At 40.3% G+C, this 19,921-nt stretch overlaps 1 protein-coding gene across 1 annotated transcript in view; it reads left to right on the top strand.

The window, feature by feature from the left end:
* Sorcs3 (sortilin related VPS10 domain containing receptor 3) overlaps nt 1-19,921 on the top strand; it is a 613,376-nt gene that overhangs the window by 564,994 nt on the left and 28,461 nt on the right. Inside the window, exons 17-20 of the mRNA XM_057779107.1 lie at nt 7,072-7,185; nt 10,328-10,499; nt 13,441-13,627; nt 18,909-19,042. Of these exons, the coding sequence (XP_057635090.1) occupies nt 7,072-7,185; nt 10,328-10,499; nt 13,441-13,627; nt 18,909-19,042 (607 nt within the window). The remainder of the gene's footprint in view (nt 1-7,071; nt 7,186-10,327; nt 10,500-13,440; nt 13,628-18,908; nt 19,043-19,921) is intronic.

Here is a 19,921-nt window from a genome sequence, read left to right as displayed (position 1 = left end):
GTGGAAATTCCTGCCCCACATTCGGATGCTTCTCTTCCACCCACACATTCCCAAATAAACACGAAGAAACATATTAATTACAGATGTTCTATTGATAGCTCAGGCTTTTTACTAGCTAACTCTTAAATTTAAATTAGCACGTGTCATGAGTTTACATGTCATCTAGCATGTCTTGTTTTCTAGGTGACTGGCTGGCATCTCTCTCAACTTTCTTGACTCTGCCGTTCCTCCTCCCATCATTCTCTCTGTGTCAGGCTGTCTCACCCAATCTCTTCTTGCCTTGCTATTGGCCAATAAGTTTTTAATTAACAATGAGCATAACCCACAGCAATAGGGGAGAGAAGGGAATGCCTTGCAAGGCATTCTGTGGTTCTTAGATTTGTGCTGATAGAAGTCTCACCTGTATTCAAGACACTGTAATACTGGTATATTTACCAAGGCCATTAGAATGGGAGGAAAATAAATAGTTTGTTCATAAGTTACCTGATTATAGTTACATAAATGGTTGAGTCAGAGTTAGGGTTCAGATGCAGGGATGGCTACACCTTGGCTCATTGCTTCTAAGATATCTATTGTTCAGGAAACCAAACAGGTTTTTATTATTTTAAGATTTCTGTTATTACTCAGAAGAAATAGGGTCTCCACATTTAGTTCTTCTGAAATTAAAACTCATCTCCAAATGAACCAGGGTGACTGCTCTAAGTGAAATTTAATATAGACTATTTCATTAACTCTAAAGACAATTTCAAATAAAGAAATTTTTACCAATGCTAGTGGAATTTTAATAGATATATGGTCCTCACAAAGACATCATAGATTTTTCTCTATAAGGTACTTGATATTTGCATTTCTATTGTAAATAATACCATATATTATAAAGAAAACAGAAAACACTTGAGATTGATGCAGGGCCAGTAAAAAGGAGAGGCCAGGTCATGTACCTGGTCTCAATCAGAGTATAACAATAACCACAACAGTCATGTAACCTAAATGTGTGTTTCTACCACATCTGCATATGGAAGAAGCAGCCTTTGATGACAATTCCGAACTTATTTACAGTGGTTTTAGGGTAAATATTGGAAATTGGCCTCTCTGATTTTAAGTCAGTGAGTATCAGCCTTGGCTTTGAAATAGTTTTACAGAGCTAAGAAAGATGGCTCAGCATTTAGAGCATTGGCTTCTTCCGCAGGGGACTAGTGTTCGGTTCCCATAGGGGTTTTTAAACATCCGTAACTCGGTTCTAGGGAAACTGATGCCCTCCTCTGACCTCCACAGGCACTAGGTACATACACAGTGTATATGCCTAAATGCAGGCAAAGTACACATAAAATAAAATAATAAATCAGTTTTTTAAAGAAAAATTAAATATTCTTGTTTTGATTTTTTTTGGTTGTTTTTGAGACAGGGTTTCTCTGTGTTGCTTTGGAACCAGTCCTAGGACGAGCTCTTGTAGACCAGGCTGGCCTTGAACTCACAGCCGCCCTCTGCCTCCTGAGTCCTGGGATTAAAGGCATGTGCCACCATTGCCTGGTGTGTTTTAATCTTTAGTGTTGATCCTGGAAGTCAGTATTTGAGCACAGTCTAAGTCCTATATGGTGTGGGAAGTCCTTCTGTATATGTGTTGCTTTTATTGGTTAATAAATACCTACTGCTGAAAACAGTTGCATTGGGACCTTGCTTCTAAGCCACAGCCATGTGGCAATACACAGATTGATAGAAATTGGTTAATTTAAGATGTAAGAGCTTGCTAGGAATTTTCTAGAGTTATTGGCCAAACAGTGTTGTAAATAATATCATTTCTGAGTGATTATTTTGGGACTGGACAGCCGGGAATGAATGAGTAGCCTCCCCCAACACCTATAGTGTCCCCTCTGGGAGTTCCCAATTCAATCAGTTCTAGCCCTCATCACACACAATCCCATTTAGTTTCATCCCTGAGCCAGAGCAGGCATGCTCCTATGGTTACCCTGGGCAATGTGAAAGGCTGGGAATATAACCTAGTTTAGTAAGTTTAAAGCAGTCATAGGGTAGTAATGGTGTGTTTAATATCTCCATATTGGTAGGAGCTAAAAGACACACAACCTGCGCTCACAAAGGGCAGATAATTTGACTTGAAGAGAGAAACTTATTGAGTCTCAGAAGTATCTACCTGTAGAATGAAAGGCTCAGGTAAAAAGGGTAAGCATCACGGACAGATGGAAGTTTCTACTTACAGGCCTGAAAAATTCCCAGCCTAAAGTTTGCTAATGAAGAGCTACTGCAAAGCAGCCTCCACCATGTCAGGGGTGAGGCACAGGAACAAATGCCCACCCAGGAAAGAACTAAGGTTTCTAATATAGTCTCACATTCTAGAGAGGGACTTGCTCCAAAGCCCTGGGGGGGGCGGTACCCCAGTAGAGGCTAGCCCTCTGGGAGAAGAAGATATTTGCCAGTGATAACTCAGGAAGTACCCCCCCTTTTCCCCCCATTCATTCCTTTTGCTCACTCATTCATAGCTTTGGCTGAGTACCTAGTGTGTACTGGGTGTTGTGGTACTCTTTAAAATTAATAACATTAATTTCTCATCTAGCTCTTGGAAGAGTTGGGCATTTTATAGATAGTTCCATTCCCTTAAGAGAGCAATATTCTAATTTCTGAGGCCTGAGATTTAGGATACCATGGCGGTTTCTTCCATGTTCAGTATGGAGCCATATCCACAGGGTGAGATTATCTATTAGAGATGCAGAAGACAAGGGAAAAGGAATTTGGGGGAGCCACACACCTCATTTTAGGTGTACCTGAGGTTCATCCGGCCTTTGGTTTTATGCATATTGAGCATAAGTGAGAGTATTTTTTCTATAGCAGACTACCTAAACTATAAACAAGACAATAAACAATGTATAAATAAGAGTTACTGCACCAGAAGATGATATAACAGAAAAGAAAAAGAATAGAATAAAGTATTGAGTTTTATGATCCAATCCTGAGTCCATTACTAGTACTAGTCACATGTGATTGTTTACATTAAAATTCAGTTAAATTAAAATGCAGTTTCTTTGTTGTGCTGGTTAGTGGTTGCCATAATGGAACATAGCTATTTGAAATATTCCCACTGTAGATAGTTCCGCTAGACAGAGCTGTTTTTTTTTTTTTTTTTTTTTAAACACAGGTGGAGAGGTGGTTAGAGCAAAGAGTTCACTGTACAATAAGATTACATGTAATCATGGATGACTGTATGTAGGGAGTGGTAATGGAGCTATACGATTTAATTAAATAAAATAAGCATATGTTTATGGAAGTGGGCAACAGACTGACTTAAAGAGAGGAGATATATAAGCAAGCTCTCAGTGGGGAGAAGGATAAGACAGGTGTCTCTAACGGGATTAGATCCAAAGAAATGCTTAAGGGATGATTGTCAGGTTTTCTGAGTAATTTTTGACTAAGCTATAATGGTCTCTTTTTCTATGACTATATTTGGATTCATACCTCACCCAGTGAGGATGATAATTGTTATTCTTGTGTTAGCTGCTTCCGTTTCATGAGTGTTCCTACTAGGCCTGAAAAGATCACCTGGTCCCAACCCCATCCTGATGCACTTATAAAATGGGATCAAAGTACGCATCAGGCATATGTCCTGGAATCTCTGCTGTTAGGTGGGAAGGTAGTGAGACTATGCTGGCCTCTGCCTGGCCTGATCTCTCACAAAGACCCTTGAGCTTATTGGGAAGAGACCTTGGCTTTCTGATTGGTCAAGAGTTTGAGAATGGGCTAGAGAGATAGCTTAGCAGTTAGAAACATGCGTGTGTACACACGCACACACACACACACACACACGAACATGCACTGTTCTTGCAGAGGAGCTGAATTCAGTATTTAGTTCCTAGCACCCACATTGGATGGCTCACAACCACCTGTAAATCCATCCAGCTTGAGGGAATCCAGTGCCTCCAAAGGCACTGGGACTTATGTGCACATGCACACACACACACACACACACACACATCTTTTTAGGATTTCTGAATGCCCTTCTTAGGAGCAGGGACCACGTTCTGATGAAGCGGTAGTGCTATGTGCCTGGAGTAGCTTTGTACAATGCCTGACAAGACCCTCATCCTCTTTCACCCGTTTCTTTCCAGTCCACAAGCAAAGCAGATTAGATCCATGTTGCAAAACTACCCTTTTCTATGATGACACACACTTTTTATTTTCTCAACTGTCCTTGCCATTTCTCTTTCTTAATCTGAGGCTTTTCGTTGGGTAGGATTTGGACTATATACATATTCTTTGAAATGGACAAGTTTTGTTTTCCTAACCAGGTAGATATTCCTCTGCTCTTATAATCAAGAAACACACAGGGGTAAATTGTGTTTTGCGGTAAACAGCCTGTATGTGTGTGGAATCTGGCGCATACTTCCCTGAGGCAAAACAGATTTTCTGGTGTATTCTGTTCAAATCTCACAATTTATCAGTTCACACCTTTCCCCAGGAAGCTGGAGCAGCGGCTGTTTGTTTGTTTAAATCCTGCAGACTCATGAGCTGGGAGGAAGGCTGGACAGTGTGAAAGAGTTTAATATGCATTTAGCTGAAATTAATGAAGAAGTCCACAGCTTGGAGGAAGCCAGTTTCGGTTAGCGTTGTTAAATATTAATGAGGTGCTTTTGCTCTTTGGGGCAGAGCAGCACGCTTGATGCACCTTTTTTAATTACTGCAGTGCCAACAGGTAGCAGAGCTGAACAGAACTACTGAGGGTGGTTGCATTTTGCAAAGAGCCTTGAAAACGTTTCTATCTTCCCCAAAGCTGCATAAGAGAGGCATCCTCCCTTCCCGGATTCTCAATATTTTTTAGAGTCAGCGGGACCGGGCAACACGTTCATCTCATAAAGCCATAGGGGAGTTTTCTAGAAGTGGTCTGTGTACACCACAGCCCAGTATTTCCATGCATAAGTAATGCTTGGTAAGTCAATGCTCAGTGGTGTGCTGACAATGTTTAACTCTTAGGAAACACACGCTGAATGCCGTGCATATTCCCACAATGGCCCATTTCAACATTATGCCAATGAATGAAGAACTGAGAAGAGTTAGGCAGTCACCCCCCTTTCTACAGTATTCCTGCCAGACAGATATATGGATATAAAAAACCTTGACATCAATAACCTAATGATATTCTTATGTAATTTAGCATATGTTGTATGTAGTAACATACACACAGCATGTTATAGCTATATAAAGCTAAAATGCAGTAAGAAATTATGTTTTGTGTATTTTTATTGACTTTAAAATATAATTTATGTGAATGAAGTATCATATAATTTAATTTTTAATAATTGTTTTAACAACCACTTACGAAATTCCCCGAGTTCTAAGAGCCAGATTTCATAGCTATTTCAAGCTCTACTAAGTCCAGATGAACTATGGGCCAGGGGCTCTCTACTAGGGGACCAGACACTTGTCAAAGGAGTCAACTGACAGAAATGTCTCTTTGCTTTCCTTCCTTCCAGCTTCATTGAAGCATGGTTGCATCAAAGCTGCTCTTGCATTCTGTCTTTCTGTTGATTGGCAGCTCTGCTCACATCCACTCCAGTCATCTTTTGGGCCTTTGGATATACTTTCTGCAGTTAACCCTATAGTGTCAAGAAGCCTCACCATCTTTTTACAGAAATAGACACAGTGCAATGGGGCAATTAGAGGGACTGTGTTCTAGTGCAACTCTGACATTAATTCGTTCTGTAATATTTATTATCAGATGATTTAATTAGTGAACAACATAGTTTCTGGCATATGGTAGCCCTGAAAAGTGTGTGCAGTAAACTAGGGATAGGCTCATATAACCTAAATATGAGAGAAGAGTTAAGAAGAAGCTGCAAAACATAGAAGGTTCAGTGATCCACGCTCAGGGCTTAACATACAAAAGGAAATAAAGTGTGCTAAAAAGTAGCTAGGAGTAGTCTGGGGTTACCATGTGGGTATGGTCTCACCCATCAATCAGTACTTCTTTATGCAGTGTTAGGTTTGGGGTGTGAGGTATAAGGACTAAAAAAGCAATTGAAGACAGGTCTTGTCACATCCGTCTGATGGGTCAAGGCATACAGTGAAGGATAAATGAGGCACCATTGAAGTGAATATCCATCTTCCTTTCATTCCTGTACTGCATTCACTCTGATAAGTTAGCAGTGTTTTCAAAGACTGTGGGAGCAGAACTAACACAGTGCGGAGAACCGCTTTCCTTTCTGTCCCATGCTTCTTTCACACTCTGTGGGGCGGTGTCCCGATGATGAGTTTGTGCTGTCTGGAATTCAGGGGTTCTCTTTTGGTGATGAACGTGGAAGCATGGACTGAGAGAGGGTGTGCTCAGTGAGTTCTGGCTGGCCGTAAGAGCAGAATCCCCTCCACCCACTTTATTACTCCTGACATTTACACGCCTAAGCGCCTCATACAAGTCCAGAAGCATGCTATTCCTCAGATGCTGTGGCTGTGGTTCCGTAGAAGCACAAAAAAGAACTTCAGTTTTATTTTATTTTGAAGAAAATGTATATGTCTCCTAATATGTCTAATCAAGAGAACTTTGGAATTCTTTTGGCATACATATGTGCGCACACACACACACACACACACACACCTGAAAGCAGTTGAATTTAAAGTAAAAAAAAATACATAAATTCTGTGAAATCAATTTCCAGACAGTACACATTGAATCATTACATAGAAATGTATCTTGACCTTTAAAGTCATCTCCCTGGTTGCCATTTACTTATTTAATTAATTCTGTGATTCAAAGTTTGATTTAAATGTATAGTGTCCCTCCCCTCTCACCTCCAAGCCATCGTACCTGTCACGTATTTGAATTCATGTACTTTCTCGTCTAGATTTTTTTGATAATCAATTTTTCTCTCTAGACTGTAAATCTAAATGATGAGACCATTTCTGAAAACATCCCATTGTTTTAAGGCATGGGCATTTGCCTCAGTGGACCTAATGAAAACATGGAGCCATGACTCTGGGGAGGCAGTGGGACGTGTGTACATTTGTGTCTGCCTTTGGGTGTTTTAATATTTGTGCACACTTATCATTCTATCGTGTTTGTTTTCCTGACAGTGATTATGGCTATGAGAGACATGGGGAGAGTCAGTGTGTTCCAGCTTTCTGGTACAACCCAGCTTCCCCCTCAAAGGACTGCAGCCTTGGTCAAAGCTACCTTAATAGCACTGGGTAAGTCAAATGACTGAAGGAACTCAGGTCTCAAATATGAAATAAAATGGAGTATATCCTCGTTGAGGAAAATGAGTATAGAAAGGGTAATTTTGTGTCCAGAGGCTTATGAGGGAAGCTGAAGAAATGTTTAGCCAAGGATAGCTTGTTTAGAAACCATCAGAAGAAATTATCAGGCAGGAAAGACTCTGTAATTTATCCCTGGAAGATTATAGTTGTTGCTTACCTTTTGGGCCTCAACTGAATTAAGTTGATCTAAGTAGTGTGTAGCTATGACAGATGCTCCCTGGTGGGAGATCAGTGGACATTCTGAAACAGTAACTCTTGACACATCAAAGAAAAATTCACAATTCTCATTCTAGATACTTCTGGAATAAGAAGACTAAGGGCACTTTCAGCAATTGTCTAATTGCTTGTTGTGCGCTGATTGTTCACTTAGGAGTTATCCTCACACATTTAGTGAACGATTTCCTGGACATGTGTTGGTTTGCCCTTTTCTTACTGCTTCTATGACACACAGAAGATCTGTAGAGTAGGCAGGTGGGACGGTGCCACGCTGCTCATATTTTGATACATCTTGTGGTTGTCTGACTTGGGAGGTCCAGAGGGAAGCTGATGTCTTCATTTGTAGTAATCCCCCACCAGGGATAGAGAGGATCTGCTGTTCCACACCACTCCCTGAAAGGCAAAGACACTGAGTGCTCTGGACTCTCACCTCCGCAAGTATTTCTTCTGCCATCTTAGCCAAGTTATCCAGCTTCTTTTACTTTGATTCTGTATGGTTGCAAAGAGCCATAGGTCCAATCTAAACATCTGCCATCTACTAAGAAAACATAAACATATTGGATGGGTGTGTTGAGTAGTCTGAAATACTCTAAAGCCGTGATGTTTCTGGTAAATATTTGATTCTGAGGAAGCTTATTCCCATGCCACAGTGGACATCTCAGTCCTTTAAAATGTAGAGGTTTTGTAGGAATGTGTTCTAAAGATTTAAGTCATTCAATGCAAATTGAGGAATTTCAACTTAAAGAGATATACCGTCAGAGAGCAAGAAAAACAACCTAATGGTCACATGGAATCATCTGCAAAAGCCAGCTTCTAGCCTTGGAATCTTTTAGAAACTTTCAGAAGTGATTTCTCTTAGGACATCTCATATAATCATAGCACACATATATCTAGTTCTAATTTTAAGCAACATATATATGCCAAAATAGCAAATAACTAAATAACTAAATGAATGAAAAATCTATTTACACCCTCACAAAGAATTTCCCATAGAATATATAGACACCTCCAATTTTCTTATGTTTGTATTTAAGTCTATATTATACATTATCAACATGCTTAACATGGTAGCAAGTTAACATAAAGTGTGCCTTCTGATACAAGTATGATGTTGATCTTGAGTAAAAACTAAATATCTTCTAAGCAAAGATAACCCAGAAAGATTAACTTAGAATAATTTAATTTAACTAAATCAGTGATAATCTAAAGGACTACAGCATGATTCATGTTTATAATTATAATGTCTCATCATGTTTAAAACAATTAAAAGGTAAAAATGATTTTGTTTGATGTTACATGTCATTTCAGTATGCTATACTAACTACATTTCTAACCTTTGATAGCCATTTGTGGATACCAGCTGCCATGTTGGATCGTAAAGATACAGATATAGCTCAGCTGACAGTTGATAATGATGTATTATAGTTTCGATTGTGCCAAGAGATACCTACACAATTTGGCTTGCATCACTTGGGATCTCTGGAAGAAGGTGTTGATAGGGTGGGTGATTCAGTATTGGGAGGGGTATTAAGGAGGAAAAGTCGATATAATGAAGGACCAGCATTATTAGAGTTTTGTGACTTTGGGTCTTTCAGAATAAGACACTATAGATGAATGAATTATTCTTAATACAGAGGACTTGATAGTGATGGTGTTGGTGGTGGTGGTGGCTGTGACGGTGGTGATGGTAATGGAGAAAAGTGGAGGTAGTGCGATATTTATCTTGTGGTTTTCTTAAAGCACCAGTTTTAGGGAATGAGAACTAGATTGTGAACTTCCTGGAAATAATAACTCTGTGACTGATCAGGTTGCAGTCAAGTTCTTGGGTCAGAGGTCAAGGCAATTGATGTGACATCACTATACATATAAAGCTGTTGCCGTAGAAGTTGGTAGTGTTTTGTAGGGAGGTTTTCCAGGCTAACCCCTTTTGTAAAGTAATCTTACTTTAACAGAGTTGAATAGAGTTTCAAACCTGTGCTTTTAATGTGGCGTTTGTGTTGAGGAGGAAATAAGGATTTAGCAAATGGTGTTCTAAAATAGCTCAGTGGCTCCAGAGTAAAAGTTACCATTGCGATTTCTTTTCATTTTTATTATATGTTCCACTAATAACATCCTAGGATGGGGAAGAGATAGGGAGACAGCATTTGATCATAGGGACTTAGAAATTTGGTGTTCTATCTGCTTCTTGGTACAGAGAAAGTTAGAGGGAGCCTTGAGGGAATAGAACAGGTCTCTAGCTGACAGAGGTGTGCTTGCTTTCCCTGCTTCACTAGCCCAGTGCCCACCTCCCCTTCTGCTGTGTAGGAGCCAGCATTGATTTTTCTTGGCTGGTTTAGACACTGAGCCGATCCCTGGTGCCCTAGGTGGGATCAATACTAATGTTTAAAGAGCTAGCCTTCCTGAGACAGAGGGATAGCAGCTCGTGAGGATTGTTTGTCTTGGGGAATAGCTGTAGTTGGAAGACTTGGCTTTTAAGAGCAACTGTGAGAAGTTCTTTGTGCTTGCTTCTTTCCTCTTGCCCTCCCTTATACATACGTGCAAATGCACGTGTGCATATGCGTGTACACACACACACACACACACACACACACACACTCCAAGCTGCAGCACTGTCAAAACTGTCTCTTGTCAACTCTCTTTAGGTATTAGAGGCTTGTGTTCACATACACATACATACATACATACACAAACACACACACATACACACACACACTCCAAGCTGCAGCACTGTCAAAACTGTCTTTTGTCAACTCTCTTTAGGTACCAGAGGATTGTGTTCACACATACACAAAACACACACATACACACACTTCAGTCTGTAGCATTGCCAAAACTGTCTTTTGTCAACTCTCTTTAGGTACCGGAGGATTGTGTCCAACAACTGCACAGATGGGTTAAGGGATAAGTATTCTGCAAAAACTCAACTGTGTCCGGGAAAAGCTCCTCGGGGTCTCCACGTGGTAACCACTGATGGGCGCCTGGTGGCAGAGCAGGGCCATAATGCCACCTTCATCATTCTAATGGAAGAGGTAGGTGACCACTTGGGTGTCTGCAGTCAGAACCCACAGCAGTAATGACAAAAGTGAGAGAAAAAGAAGAGAATGGAAGCAGAACCTACTCACAACCCCCCTCCAATCATCTATAGTAAAGACCCAGTTCACAGAGCTTCTACATTAGTTGCTTGCTCATTCTCCTTCCCTCCCTCCTTCCTGCTCTATCTCTTTCTCTATTTCCCCTCCCTCCCACATCCTCTATGCTTGGAATTGAACTCAGGACCTTGACTTTGAGCTATACTAACAGCCCTGAAGTTGTTTGAGACAATATCACCTTAATTCTTTTGACATAGTGACTCACTGTTACATAGCTCAGACCAGACTTGAACTCACGGTGTTTCCCATGTTCATTCAAATTTGTGTTCCACATGCTTTCACCTCCTGAGCACTGGGATTGCATTATGACCTACCTGGATATATTCTTATCACAATAGGGACATAACTTGTAAACTATGAGGGGAGAAAAATAGAAGAAAATTCAAATTATAGCCATCAACTTTCAGAGTCTCTCTTGCTTCATTCTAACCCTTAGGCTCACTAATTAGAAGAGCCCACAAGCCTTTAAAGAGTCTTGAACATGTGAATGAGAGAATGGGGAAGATGATTGAAATGGTGTTGTAAGTTAGGTTTATAGCGAACACAGCACTGGTTGCTTCTACATCAGCTACTGACTTCATTAGCTCATCGCTTGTGTCTTTTGCAATCCAGACAGTAAAATGTGAGTGTATTCTGGCACTCCAGTCTACTTATCTGCTTCTTGCTCCCTATGTGAGATGTTCCTTCTGCCCAAACCAGGGACTTTGCTAGCACTCTTTGCTGGAAGACTTCCCTGATTGACAATGCCCTCTAAATTTATATGCAAATTGCTTGGGGCTCTTGAGATCTTCCACAAGGGAGCAAAGCAAGCCAGGAGTTTTTTTTCTCACTAGTCTGAGCACTTCAGAGCCTTTAAAGTCCAAACCACACTGCGACGGAAGGTGCCGGCTTCTTATCCTGGCATGGCAGACTCCTCACCCTTCACTCACGTAGCTACTTAAATTAGAGGACTTTGAGATTCAGAGGAGGTCATTATCACAGTTCCACTAGAGAGTTTTCGGGACCAGAGCTATAAAAACTTTCTCAGATGGATGTGAAGAGCCACGATCTTATCCATTTCAATTGCCTCCAGTTCATTTCCACTTTAATTTACATTTATAAACTCAAAGGTAGTTGACATTGTGTGAGGGTCAAGAGAGAACCCGTCAGGATGTTTTGCGCATCTATGTTGCCGTGGTGGGGGAAGTTCTAAGTGAGAAATGTGACCAGTGCACAGTTCTGAGGCAGAGGTTTTGGCCTTTGCGTTAGTCAGAGGTTTTTTTCTAATAGAGGAAAGATTTTTGAGTCACAGATTCAGGAAGTTCAGTCTATGGTCTCTGGTTGCCATATTCAGGTTGAGGAGTCTAGTTGGAAGAGCTTCTTTGATCATGGTGAAAAAGAGAGAGTGGAAGAGAAAGCAGAAGTGATAGCATAGAGAAAGAGAGTAAGAGTGAGCAACCAAGCATTAGTGAAAGTGAGTGAGATAGAGACAGACAGACAGACAGAAAGACAGACAGACAGACAGAGACAGAAGCAGACAGAGAAAGAGACAGAGACAGAGAGACATGGAGAGAAAGAGACAGAGAGAGATTTACGTCCAACTTCCTAAAGTTTTAAAACATGGCACAATGGCATCTAACTGGGCACCAACCCCTAGCATATGCGATTTCCTGGGCATCACTTCATATCCAAACCTCATCAGTTAATAACTCCAGAATATAATTCTCTCTTTCTTCCATCTCTTTCTATAAGCAGATTTTTAACTTTCTTCATTCTATATCTTTATTTTATGGTCTATATTAGGCGTTTACTCAAAGTATTGATCAAGTATGAGGTGTTCAATAAGGACAGGGTTCAGTATTGCCCTTGAGAGGCTAACAGTCAACTTTGAGGGAATAAAGCACCCACCTGAGCCACTGAATATCATGTCAGAGGCAGTGTCCAAGGTGTGCCTGGACTTCCCAGAGGCAGAGACATCTGTGGACTGACACACTTAGCAGAAGCCTTGGGAGAGAGGGTGGCTTAGGCAGGTTTCAGGAAACCCTAGGCAAGAAAACAGAAGTAATTTATATATCATGCAATATTCATCTCTAGAATGTAAATAGTGATCTACCCCCTTTTGTTATTTTGAATATGGTGTTGAGTACATGTTAAGTGACTAGCGTAGATCTTAAATTAAATAACTGGAATTAAGAATAAGAATAATGGAAATTATGGCATGATAATTAAAGGAATTAGTATTTGAAGTAAGCTATCAGGACTCAAAACTTGGTTTTTCCTGCTGTTAGCTGTGTGGCTTTAATGTAGATAGTGTTTTCATCTCCACTATAAAAGTGAGGATGGTACTACTTTCTACTGCTGTTAGAAAGTAATACTTCCTATTACTCAAACATGACTTACTTCCCTCTGGATGTTCATATGATCACACAGAGAAATGGGCTCAAAGCTCAAATAAAAGTTTTCTATAACATAAAGTTGAGGGGACTAACTGCTTGGCTTCTTATGAAGGTATGTAACAGTGCTAGCTATTACCTTATTGCTATTGTTATCATGACACAGAAAAGAATGTGAGGAGTCTGGAGTACTTGGTCTTTCCATATCAGAACATTGGATACCCTCTTCCTAACCACTATTGCCAGAGTCCTACCAAATCAAGCAGCCCCAAAGTTGGACATGCAGGTTTTCAGCCCTTGCCCACAGCTCATCATGAATATTAGTTTGTGCTAAGGAGGCATCACTATAGCATGTCAGGATTGAAATGTTGAAGCTGTGAAAATTGGTATCAGATAAAAGTCAAACAGAATCTATGAAGGGAACCAGATCAATTTCTGTTTGCCTGCAGGGTGACCTCCAAAGGACGAACATCCAGCTTGACTTTGGGGATGGCATTGCTGTTTCCTATGCCAACTTCAGCCCCATTGAGGATGGCATCAAGCATGTGTATAAGAGTGCGGGCATCTTCCAGGTGACAGCATATGCAGAGAACAACCTTGGTTCTGATACAGCCGTCCTTTTCCTACATGTGGTTTGTAAGTAGCAGTGAGCACTCCCCCTGCCCCCACGCCACTCCCTTTTTTAACCAGTTGGCAACTCCATCTGTCTAGATTTTACTCTCTAGAGTTTCAGAGCTGAAGCCAGGTACATTGTGGCTCCTAAAATCATCCAAGTCAAAACACTGAAATGCATATCCAGCTATAATTTAATTTCACGGTGCTGAAGTAGATTGCATATTTTAAATGTATAGGCAACATTACTGACATTTTTTACTTTGTAGCGCCATTCTGATAGGTTGGTGTACTTGCATACTCTCATGTAGATAAAATGTCTTTTCCTTTTGCTTTAGAGATTCCTGAAAAGTAAATAAATATGGAAGCCCATCCAGATGATGGTCCTAGGTTCATTTGGCACACTATGAGTAAAAAATGCAGATGTCAAACTAAATGTTCGGCTCTGTTGGAAGGGCCCAAGGAGGATCTGAAAAGCACATGTTCCAATTGCTTTCAAGAATTGAATATGATTTAAAAATAACAATTTTCATACATCCAAGGTTATTTCACGTCCATTGTATTGTAAATACAATTTTGTGTTGTGCTGTAGTTGGCTTCAATGACACTGGCTGCTGCTGGGTTAAAACAGCATTGAAGATTCTGGGATATTTGTTTGTGCTGACTGCTTTTTGTGTGTTATTGAAACTTGAATCATGTTAACTGAAACATAAACAATGTTGTTTCTAGATTGTGGGCTCAGGGTATGTTTGATATGGGCTGACACAGATTCACCGCATCTCATCAGAAATACTTAGGGGTTTAAAGACTTCTCTAGTCTTTGTTTTAGAAGGAGCCTTTCCCATATCCATGAAGAAAGTATTCCAAGATATTTCATCATGATACTAAGAGCAATTGGCAATTGAAAACTTAGGATTTTTATTTACTTCTGTATGTTCCTTTTAAAACTTTCAGGCTGTAATTGGCTCTGGGTAACTGAAATGTGCCAAGTGAAAATGGGTCAGCAGGGACCACTGTGTATCCCATAACATCTTTCTAGTAATATGTCACATAAAATGAAAATTATATGTTTGAAAGAGTTGAAGTGAATAAAAGAAACCCATTCCTTTTAATGACCCAGTGATTGTATAAATTCGTGTATGTGAATAGCACATTCCTAAAGGGCTCGTGGCCAGCAGTGAGCTATTTTACCTTCTAGTGAAAAGTATAACAATGATATATAGAAAAAATGTATTGGAAGCAACCTGGACTACAGATCAGTTATATCTCTACCATGCCAATCTGTAATACATACCTCTAGCTTAATTCCAATTTTGAAATGTCTTAAGTCGAAGCACTGCCTGACCTCACAGGGTTTGGGGACCAATAGAAATGAACTACACAAGGCATGCCTAACTACTCACTAAGTCGTTCAGGAAATAGCTATTGAGTTCTTAATATGTGTAAGGGACTCTACCGGGCACTTAGAGTCATCAGTACAAATATGATGCTGCCCTTGTGTTATTTTCATCCTATTGAAGAAGAACTACTTTAAAAAATGGGTCATAAATAGACACAGTGATGAAGATCCATATATACCCAACACAGTCTCTCTGTTCCCGCAGCACCAGACTAGGAGCCCATATGAGTGCTGCACACCCTTCTTCTTGGGTTCAGGCTTCAGACTGTTTGAACCCTGATCACAATCCTTTGACTGTCCTGTGTAGTCAACCTGCCTAGCCCTTACAAAACTTGAAGTCTTCATCTTATCCCTTAGATTAAAAGAAATCTAAAAGTCAAAGTGGGAATCAAAGTAGATGATGTATATGCTAGGGGTACTCAAGACCACTCCTAGGCATGGCAAGTCACTAGGCAGAAACATAGAGGTTAGTACATCATTCATGGCTATATTTTGTTCCAGAGAAGACAGTCAAAGAAAGCTCAGCAAAGGAAAAGGCTTGAGCTATAGAAATGGGTCAGTCAGTAAAGTTTGCCTGCCGGGCAAACATTGGGATCTGAGTTTGGATTCCCAGAACCCTCATAATGCCTGTGGTTATGGTAAACATCTGAATCTTAGCACTTGGTGGTGGGGCCACATGAAGACTGGTGTATCTATGAGACTGTTTGGCAAGCCTGCTTAGCCAAATCAATGAGTGGCAAATTCAGGAAGAAGTCCTGACTCAAAGAGAAAAAGAAGAACACTTCTGATGTCAAACTCTAGGTTTCCTGAACATATATACACATAAAAGCATGTACACATGCACACACATACAAAAACGTATATAAGCCACACACACACACACAGTCACACGTGACACGCTAATTTCTTTAGCAAGAAGTGGTGACATGTAGTGGTCTTCTACCAAAGAAACTTGCTAAAGATTTGGAGTCCAAAACTTGTGATGGTCACAGAGTTACTATCTATCTGATATAAGCAAACTTCCAAACTCTTAATAGAAAGCAGATATTATGAATAAACCATATTGTTTTCAAGGGAACAACTCTTACTAGGTAATTATTGGTTAGGGTTACTCTCAAAACCAAGTTCCTAGATACAAGTCCAGGGCCAACCTTGCATATGGATCTTTGTGAAGGAAGGAAATTTCAGGAGCATGTTATCATATATATTCACAGTATAGCAAACACTACTCCACACCTAGCTTACCATGTGATAAACATATTAACATATATGTTCACGATATGGAGAACACTCCTCCATACCTGCCTTGCCAAGTGAAAAACAGTACAGGTTGTTACAGTAATTATTAGTACTTCCTCTTGACTTTCTGCCTGATACTTGTACTGCAATTTAAAAATGAAGACAAAGAAAAAAAAATAACTTTACATTCCTCTGTTCCAGACACTTATACCACACATGTTACTGATGCAGCCAAGAGTGGGGTTTTGTTTACAGGTTGAAAGAATAATATATCCTAGTACACACACACACACACACACACACACCACAGAAAGAGAGAGGGAGGGATTTGCCAGGAATGGGTTTATACTGTGGGTTATGTGCACGAAAGAGGAAATGTTCCTTGAAACTTTTATTGTCCTCATAATTCCCTCCAAATCAATCATGGCTGCATTTCCCAGACAGTTAGTACAGTGGAAACTGCTCTTGGCCTCACCTTGGGCCATTAACTAACAAAAGAAGTTGTTAGCCACCCATAATAACCAATTTCACACAGATTATTGGACTTTCATCAAAAGCAGAAGAACTGTGTGACAGGAGGTTTTCTTTCTCATCCATTCAGCTCTCTTCTCACCATTCTGTAATCTGTTCCCACCTTAAAGCCAAGATCTGGCTCAGGATCCTTGCAGTAAAATCTGTTCTTAGTTATTGTTTGCAGTGATTAGTTTTGGTCAAACATGCTTGACCTGAAACTGGAATAAACGGGACCATGTTAGCCACAGAAACTCTACCCAGTTTATGCCTGACATAATCTTAGGAAGAAGAAAGTCATTTTGTTGCCTTTGGGTGTCAGGGAGCCCTCAGGAGAAGAGAAAGGGTTTCCAGGATTACGGTCATGTGCAGTTTAGACAAACTATTAAATGCCTAAGGGTCTCATGAGGCAGGTTGGGAAGAGCTTCATGCCATTTGGGGAATAGAATGAGAGTAGGAACATTGGCTTCTAGGATGGAAGAACCATCTTTCGATCAAGGGACGAATGGAAGACCTGGACCCAGGCATAAGACTCTGCAGTGTTGAGTAGATCACCAGATTCTCCTCTTCCTCCTAGGCTAGCCTCCTCCTTGTCTGACATCCCTCACTGACCAGAGGAACACAAATCATTGAGGGATTTTCTTTACCTTAACCATTAAATATGAGTAAGAAGTTGCTGAAGAACTTGCCAGTGTTTTCTCGCATCTTGTGTTTCTGTGGCTGACATCAGGCAGACCATGTAGAAATAATACAGATTTTCTCATTTAAAATAATTAAAGTGTCAGCCGAATGTGTGTATGAAGTGTCAGGGTTGAAATTGTGTGCTGGTAAAGAAACTTGAGGTGCCATATGTCTGGAGTCAGGGCAGAGAGCTGTAGGCAGGAAGTATTTGCAAGCTATAGATGGATGGATGTTTTTATTTTTTTTCATTTTATTCTTAAACTAACAGAAATCATATGTTAATCATGTACAGCATGATGTTTCTCAAATACATGCATAAATTGTATAATGGCTCCATTAGGCTAATTATCACAAACATTACATCCCAAACTTACTTTTTCAATGGTGAGAACTCTTAAAAATCTGTTTTTTAAAGATTTTCCAAATCTAATACATGTAATTAACTGTGCTTCACATGAGAGTGCAGTAAATTCTAGAATGTATTTCATATTCTTTGACCAGCATCTCTCCCACCCACCTGTGTCACCCTCTGACAAGCAATATTCTATTGCTTTCTTTTGTTAGCTCATAGATCCTATGTATGTGTGAGATCATGTGATATCCATCCACTCTGTGCTTAGCTTAACTCCCCTAAGATAGAATCATGTGGGCACATACATGTGTTTTTAAATGTCAAGAAGAGAATATCTGACAAGTCTTAAAATCAGAATCTCCCAGATATAAAATGAATATGCAAATGATTCTCTGCCCGTGTTTCCCTCTCCTCTTTTAATTTTGAGTGAATGACTACTGTCACTTCGACCTATGCTGTGTTCATAGACATCCTTTTACTGGATGGTGTAGCTTAGAGCACAGTGCTGTTTATGTTTTCTGAGCAAAGGGGAGAAGCTGTGTTATTATCATTTTGGAAGGCTGATGTTTGCTTCTCCTCTAGTTTAGGCAGCTATGTTCTTCCCTTTCTGTAAAATGGCCTTGCAAGCCTCTGAGTGGCACTCAATATGTCCTCCAGATGATGAGGCACAATGGCCAGTTGTTAAAGTGGATGGAAAACAATTAGCAACTGAAGATAATGGAAGAGCCTTCCATATAATTCACTGACCTCAAGTCACAAAACGGGCTAATTCTCAAAAATAAAACAGACTGCTGTTTATCATTCGATTTAATGGCTAAGTGTCTAGTAAACTGGCTTTCTCCTTCAACTGCAGTTCCATAAGTATTCAAGGTGGGTGTGCTCACCAGATGTAAATTCAATTCACCTGTCACTCAAGAAATCAGAAACTTGATTTGAATTTCCTGTTACATGTCTGCTACAATTAAAGAACACACACCACACACCAGCATTTTAGGATTTGTGATCATGGCCTTTTTGTTTACAGGCATAGTCATAAAGATAGAGATTAAACATCAAGGCTGTAAAGAGTTGATGGATTGTTCTGGGAACATAAACACTGTCTTTCCCCCTTCCTTTTCCTTTAGGTCCAGTGGAACATGTTCACCTTCGAGTTCCATTTGTCGCCATAAGAAACAAGGATGTGAACATCAGTGCAGTTGTGTGGCCCAGTCAAATGGGGACCCTTACCTACTTCTGGTGGTTTGGCAATAGCACAAAGGTTTGGCCCTCTCCTCAGTATCAAAGTTGATCTAGATTCCTATGTTCAAGTTCCTCTTAGTTTGCAGGAACTGGATTGTCACAATAACTAACACATAGTGAAGTTAAGAAGACACAGAATTGAACAAAATATGCTTCCTGGGGTAGGTCTTTACCTTAGTAGAGAAACTTCAAGTAACTGTTCGAAAGAAAGAGCACTTTGGGAAATGGTACAAATCTTCAGGCTCTTTTTCTTCTATTTCGCATTTGTAAAGAGTCATTGAGTCTGTTTTGCTTTAGTTCCTGGCCTTTCTACGCCGTGATGCACAATAGCAGGGCCATTGCTTGGCATCTCTGAGACTGAGAGTTCACGTGGGTCAAACATGAGCTAGACACCTAGTTGTCAGGGCGGGAGATAAAGTTGGATAACATGCAAAGAATCCCTATCAACACCTGCCACGTGCTCTGCCAACACAAGTTGTTTTAGGAAGAGTGATGAGGTGGCTGTGCCTTAGAGTAAGAAACAAGAAAGATCAACTGTTGGAACTTTGAAAACGGGCCTACACCCAGAGCCGGTTGATGATGATGCTTGTGTCAAGTGCTGATACTCAGAAGTATTAGGCCCAAAGATCATCAATTGCATTAATGTTCTCTAACTTTATTGGTTTTTAAAAAGCAACATTTAGATTTTAAAAATAGTATGTTTATTTATTTATTTATTTGGGCCCATGCTGCAGGGCAGCATGTATGGAGGTCAGAGGACAACTTGCGGGAGCCCCTTCCTGCCTTCTACCTGCCATGTGGATTTCAGCAGTCCAACTCAGTTATCAGGCAGCAAGCTCCTATGTCTGCTGAGCCATCTCAGGGTCCCGAAACTTAACTTCCAAAGCATTTCACATTT

This window comes from Chionomys nivalis, chromosome 8 (assembly GCF_950005125.1).
Source record: "Chionomys nivalis chromosome 8, mChiNiv1.1, whole genome shotgun sequence".
Taxonomy (NCBI): Eukaryota; Metazoa; Chordata; class Mammalia; order Rodentia; family Cricetidae; genus Chionomys; species Chionomys nivalis.
Note: the sequence above shows the minus strand (reverse complement) of the source record. Positions and strands in the feature narration are given on the sequence as shown.